The sequence below is a fragment of the Antrostomus carolinensis genome, unplaced genomic scaffold, assembly GCF_000700745.2.
Source record: "Antrostomus carolinensis isolate BGI_N321 unplaced genomic scaffold, ASM70074v2 scaffold1096, whole genome shotgun sequence".
Classification (NCBI taxonomy): Eukaryota; Metazoa; Chordata; class Aves; order Caprimulgiformes; family Caprimulgidae; genus Antrostomus; species Antrostomus carolinensis.
In genome coordinates, this window is record NW_010320935.1 from 1 (window position 1) to 6,953 (window position 6,953).

A 6,953-nucleotide genomic window follows, 5' to 3' on the forward strand; every position below is an offset into this window, starting at 1 on the left:
TAAGTGGCTAGGGATTTGGTCAAGGAAGGAGGCATTGGAGTTTGTAAGGCAATTACCTGTGCAAGGAGTAGGCACACTGGAAGATGCTGTAGGTTTCTTTGAGAAGTTGAAAGAATTTTAAAGACTTTGAGGGTGGAGAGAGGGAGTTCAGGTTTAAGGTTCAGACCTGTGCTTATAGAACTGGTCTAAAATAGAACTGTTTTGTTACTTGTCATGGCTACTCTGCAAAAATCTGTCTTCTGCAGTTTTAGTAAGAAGCTGGATATTTTACATAAATATTTGGAACTTCCAGGTGTATGTATGCTAATTTAAATCCTGTGCAACTAAGTTAAAGGCTTACCTGTTTATCTGGAAGATTATTAATAATTAAAAGCTCAAGGGAATAGAGAAGTGATGGGCAAAGTTATTGACAGTTATTTTCTTTCTATTATGGGAGTTGCTGAAAGAGCAAAACTAGTTAGGAGTGTGAAAATGCTACTTTGCACAACTTGACCAGCCTTGGAACTATGTTTTTTCAAGCAGTTTGATGCTGGATGCTCTTAGATGCTCATGTTCAACTTTCCTGGTTGCTCTGCTGTCTTTGATAAGGTGGTGTTTGAAAGCATGTTGCTGTTTCTCATGCCTTTGTTCACCTGTGCTGTATTGGAATATGTCTGGTAAATCTGAGCTTTCTTGCCTGCTCTGAGTTGTGCTTAGGCTTCTGGTGTCCCCTCACAGAGCTGTCTTTCAATCTTTCTGTCATGCAATGCTGCCTGCTGTTCTCTGAGATCATAAATCGGCGAGCTACGATAACACTTGAGAACTGAGGTCTAGACATGGCTATGAAAATTAACATTTTGAAGTGTTAAGAAGACCCATAAATTCTCACTCTGCTGACATTTACCAAAAAGATACAAGAAAGTAATTGTTCTCCATGTGTGCATATTTCTGAAACTTACTCTTCCCTGACTTTTCTTTCCATTTCCAAATGTTAATAAATTGCAATCTGAAATCCTGCTGTAAAAAAAAAAAAAGTAAAAAAATCCCCATAATATTGAACAAATTTTTTATTGTCGCTGTTCTTAATGTGGAATAGAGTAGGTGGAAAGCAAATACAGCACAGTCTCTAAACTCTCTCATCCTGTGAAGTGCTGGCCACAAGTACTGGCATGACTGTAGAGGCATGTAGTATTTTTCAAGAACGCTGTAGTAATTATGTCCATAATGAATTAGGAAATAGCCATAAATTTCAAGAACTACTGAGTCACTTCTGTGCAGTGTTACCTTAAACTGAAATTTCAGTCACTTGCTTGTTTCTTGTTAGGTTGTAAATTCACTGCAGCAACAGACACAAGCTACATCTCCTCCAGTTCCTGAACCTCACACGCTCACTACTGTGGCTCCAGCAGATCCTCTTGTTAGAAGACAGCGAGTACAGGACCTTATGGCGCAGATGCAGGGCCCCTATAACTTCATGCAGGTATGATGAACCCACGGTGGTGCTGTGAAGCTAGAAACAAAATAGCACTTTTTGACTCTTAGTTTTGATTTGAAGAGTCTGCTGTAGTTTGCTTGGAAAATACAGTGGTCTTGCCAGCTGTATAGTACTGTATGGCAAGATCTGATCTGAAGCCTGCAAACCTGTATTGCTGTCAAAGTACAATTAGAATGTTATTTAGCTTTTATGTCCATGTTTGTACTGAATTTACAGTGAAGGCAGAAAGCTGTGCATCACTGGGTGCCATAGTGTATTCTGCTTGGGTGAGACCAGCTGTAAAATATCCCTTCTGTAAGCTAGTTCTAAACTTCATGTTATGAAATTCCTCTGCAACACATAAAGAAAATACTTCTTGGGTTGATTCTTGAAGGTTTTCTTGTAACCTTTAAAGTCAGAACAAGTAGAAACGCGTTGGGAGGTAATGGCATACATCAGAAAAAGCCTTTCCTCCTCCACAGAGGAGGAGTAGACACTTTGGTAACAAATGAGGCATAGACTTATGTTCTTTTTTTTGTTTCATCCTACAAAGTCCTTCAACCACACAACCAGAGAGTTCTGCAGCCTCTTGCAATGACACTCACCCTAAATTAAGTCATAAGTCATTTAGGATAACGAATAAAGAGCATTTTGCCTCCTATTCTGCCTTGTCTATTAAAATCTCCCTCCAGTTATTTTTGTGTCAGATACACTCTAATACATACACAAGGGCTGCATTTTTATTGTGATAAATAGATTTTGGAATCTTAAAATCTAGAATAGATTTTAGTATCTTAAATTAATTTAAAATGTATGGTAAGACCAGCAATTGTATACTAATTGTGGACTAAGCTTCCTTTATTGTGACCTGTTCACTTCTGTAGTCTGAACATTAATATTTTTAAAATACAGTAAGTTGGATTTGATTTTTTTTTTAATTTACTTTTTCCTCAGGACTCTATGCTGGAGTTTGAGAACCAAACACTTGATCCTGCCATTGTATCTGCACAGCCCATGAATCCAGCACAGAATTTGGACATGCCACAAATGGTTTGCCCTCCAGGTTTGTAATGGTAAATCCTAAACATAAATATCGGGGAAGCCTGCAAGTCATCTAATTAAGGATGCTTCAGTTACTGCTACGTAGTAAAGGGATTGTTACATCTCTATGTTTTTTTTTTTTCTCCAAAATGTGATTGTACTTTTGAAGCATACTGTTTGTAGACTTATTCTCACTTCCTTCTAGGTTTTTCTTGGGAGTGTGGAACATTTTAAACTCTTTCAAACGGGCAAAATATAGTTTTGCTCAGCCTTTCAAAAATTGCTGGGTTATTTTGGACAACAGGAAAAAATAAACTTGGGATGGAAATGCTAATTGGTATTTTGAGTATAGCTTTGCCATGCTAAAGGCATAATCATCTTTTCAGTGATCAGTGCTCAAATAATTGAATTGGATAAGATGGTAATGCTATTTGTAAAAGGTTTGGTTGTAATGTGTAATGAGTGAAATTATTTTATTACAGTTCATGCTGAGTCAAGACTTGCCCAGCCTAATCAAGTTCCTGTGCAACCAGAAGCTACACAGGTAAAATGCTTACTAAGCTGTATTTTGGATTTTTAAATTTATTTTAGTCTTCACTTACGTTGCAATAGGATTTAATTCCTAACTATGAGAAACCCAAAGAAAAAGCTGAAGTTCTGATTTTGGGAAATAGGTTATCTTCATCTCTTCAGCGTTGTCGCTTATGAGCATTCCTAAGTACAGGTTTTGTGCTAGGCAGACATTGCATATTTTCTGTAATGGAGTCTTATCCAGCATTACCCTGTTTGGAAACCTGTTGGGTTCAAGGTTGCAGTCTGGGTTTGTTGAGGGAACTGTGTTTAGAATTAGAGATGTCTTAAACTGAAGGGCACAACCATGGAACCAGTTGCAGTTCATGGTGCTCATTCTAATGGTCCATTGTGGACTTCCTGGCAGTTACCAGTTCTTTCAGTCTGTGGAGCTCACTTCAGTCTTCAAATTCAGTGTGTGGATGTGATTTTCATTTCACAAACTGACTTCTCTGTGCCTGTGTGTTAGGTTGCCATCACTTAAAATATGTCCCATGTGACAGTGGTGAGTTTTAAGTGTTTCTTTCATGATGGAGAGGAAGGACTCTGGAATGCTGCTCTGTGTAGTCCTCCTCTACTCCATGCAGTTTAATGTGAGATTTCTCTGTGTGTTCTGTTCAAGATAAACTAGTAATTTGCCATGTCAGTCTTTGCCTAGTAGTGTTCTCCTTCATGTTAAGCCTTGTGTAGTAATATTTAGATAGAAGCAAGTTGGGCTTTTTTTGTGTATTTGTGACAGAAATGCCAAAACCAAAATTACTTGGTTAAAGGGCAGTGTGTGTCTGTTCTAGTGAGTGTCAGAACACAGATTTAATGAATTAACTATATAGTTTGTGTTATTATTTTTGACTTTTTCTGTCAAGGATTAGTCTCAGTTGCTTGCTTGGGTAATATTTAATGCTGGAGTTGTAGAGCAATCAGAATGAGTTTTAATGCTGTTTTCAGTTGAGCTTTCCTGAAGTTCCTGTTTAAGTAGAATCTCTTAAATGTGCTTCTGCAATGTGTAAATGATGTATCCACCTCTACATTCAGATGTATCAGTTTCTTACTGAATTGTCTAGTGATTAGAGAGCTTCCTGATTTTGTATTAAGCATGTGTGGCATCTCAGAAGGACTTTGCTGGTCTCAAGTACTGAATCTGATCCTTGTAGATGTTTGAAAACCAAAAGAAAAATCTAGATAGGTTGTGTATCTCAGAGTAATGGTGATATAACTTGCTTTATCTTGTGCAGATTAAGTCTGCAAGTTTTAAGTCACTCGTATAGAAACAGGAATGTGTTTTTCTCCCTTGAGTTTCCTCTCTATGTACCTGCTGAAGTGCCAGTACCCTCAGCAGTTTTGCTAGTTTGTAGGTGTAGAATAATTTTTTGGCAGAGTTCTCTGCACTCCAATGGATTTTTTTTCTTACTTTCCTTACTTCAGCCAGTGCTGCCAATGATTCCCTTGGGGATCTTGCAAGCAGTAGTTAAGTTTAACTCTTTCCTTTTGAGTGTTCATTATCAGTTTCCTATTAAAGTCCCCAGTAGCCTTGATGCAGAGTCCTCTGCTTTGTTGGCTGAAGTTTCCACTGAACTCTGTGTAGGGGAGCAGAGGCTGTAAAAGGAGCATTTTCAGTCCAGTGGAAACCAGCACTTCTCTGTTTCTCTCTGAACTTGGAGTTCTCTTATTTAAACTTCTATATATTTCTCTCTGTCTTTCCCCAGCTGTATTGTAATGGGAGTTGTGGTTGCATAAGGAAGTGAGGGGAAGGATGTTCTCAGTAAAAGCAAATACACGTCCTGCTGATTCAGAAATACCCACAGAATAGAATCTGGCAGGGGATGGGTGATGTGGCATGTTAGAATATATATCAAGATGAGCTGGTTGAATCTCTACTCGTTAAAAAAAAGCACTGAATTTGTAATAGTTGTAAAGATTTGCTGGTGTACATACTTGTACCATTCATTCCAGAGTTCTCTGATACTTTTTATAAAACTGTGTGTGAGCATCAGCTGACTTCTGGGGGCTTTGGGGTTTATTTTGTCAGGTTCCTTTGGTTTCTTCTACAAGTGAGGGATATACAGCTTCCCAACCCATGTATCAGCCTTCTCACACAACAGAGCAACGGCCACAGAAAGAATCAATTGACCAGATTCAGGCAAGTCAGATTTCACAGGGGTGGGAAGGACTCTTCTTGCAGGTGTAATCAAATGTTAGTTTATGTTTCTTTGTAAAAACAACTTTGTCATTTTTACTTACCTACTGATAGGGCCACTTCATTTTGCTCTATTTCAAAATTTTGAGCCTGTCTGTGATCAGTAAATCCAAGTCCTTCGTAGTAAGACTTTCAGTTTACTAGATTGTTTGTTTAGTTAGAAGTACCAGCATCAGCATATGAGCATCAGGGTTCTTGGCTTAGGAAATGTGATGTATTTTTTTTACATTGGCTAGAAGTTAGCCCAGAAACTTGTTCATTTCCCCTTGTAGTTGTTTGTCCAGTTTTTTTCACATTAATGGGGGAGAAGACTGTTAGGTTTTTCCTCTCCCATTATGGTGTTGTGAATGAGGCTGTTCAGCTGAAGTACAAAATACTGATTTGTTGAGGTGAACCCTGAGGTGTTGTCACTTCTTTTTTTTTTTTTTTTTTTTAAAGTGAAGTTTTCAAATTAAATTTTATGTATTATTCAAAAACTGCTAAAGTGTTATTTATTTTAATTACTAGGCTTCAATGTCACTGAATGCAGACCAGACCCCATCATCATCATCACTTCCCACTGCATCCCAGCCACAAGTGTTCCAGGCTGGATCTAGCAAACCTTTGCATAGCAGCGGAATCAATGTTAATGCAGCTCCATTCCAATCCATGCAAACAGTAAGTAGTAAATTAATACTGAATCCCTTATTTTGGTAGTCATTTTTGGGTTGGTTTGGTTTTTTGTTATACAAACATGGGAATCAGTCATGTAATTACATAAAATAGTCTTTGGTTATTCACATTTGTCAGACTTGCATATTTCTTTACGCAATGAGTTGAGGAACTGTAAAAAAGGAATTGGACCAGAGCTATTTTTCTAACATTATAGGTATTCAACATGAATGCACCCGTTCCTCCTGTTAATGAGCCAGAAACCCTTAAGCAGCAAAATCAGTACCAGGCCAGTTACAACCAGAGTTTCTCCAGTCAGCCTCACCAAGTAGAACAATCAGATCTTCAGCAAGAACAACTCCAGACAGGTAAGCTTATGTTAGCAAAAAACTAAAATGGCAATAGCAGAGCAGTTGATCAGGCTCTGAAGTCCTGGATGACTTAGCAAAGCATGTCACACATTCCCAAGACTAAGAACACTTGAGAAGCTTTCCACTGAACAGTACCAGTCCTTGTTACTCTCTCATGGTTTGAATATCCAAGGACTGAAATTCAGTATATTTATCTGCAGCTGTTAAAATAATTTTGTCACTTGATTCAGTTGTATATGGGTTTAAAAAAAAAAAACATGAACAGGATTAAGGATTATCTGAAGTGGAGAACTTGATCTGCTGATGTTAAGGTTGGATGATCCTTAAATTTGCTTAAAAAAAAAAATATGTACTATTTGAGATGTCATTCTTAAATAGGAAATAGTAAGTTGGAATTGAGAGCAAATCTGGACTGCTTCTCACAGATAGGATGCAAAGTTCACAAAGATCTACAAGCTTTTGTTAAAATCAGTTAGACATGGTAGATGGTCTCAAGCTATCCATCCTGCTCTTGTCCTGTAGAAAGAAAGAATCCCCCAGCCTCTACAGTCAAAACAGCAGCTCTGTTAAAATGTTTCCATCAATCTTACCTTAGTCAGCACAGCTGTGCCTAACAGAGAATTTAGTTTGTGAAAGCAAAGGTTTCCCGTATCCTGGGCTGCATCAAGAGAAG

The 6,953-nt window shown here is 38.0% G+C and overlaps 1 protein-coding gene across 1 annotated transcript; it reads left to right on the plus strand.

Moving 5' to 3' along the window:
• Positions 1–1,303: 1,303 nt before the first annotated feature.
• LOC104526296 (caprin-1-like) lies at positions 1,304–6,277 on the plus strand (the record flags this gene model as incomplete). Its single annotated transcript, XM_010169716.1, has 6 exons — positions 1,304–1,459; positions 2,408–2,516; positions 2,977–3,038; positions 5,091–5,201; positions 5,766–5,915; positions 6,127–6,277. Coding segments are annotated over 6 exons (739 nt in total), but the record flags the coding sequence as incomplete, so codon positions are not given.
• Between the last annotated feature and the right edge of the window lie 676 nt (positions 6,278–6,953).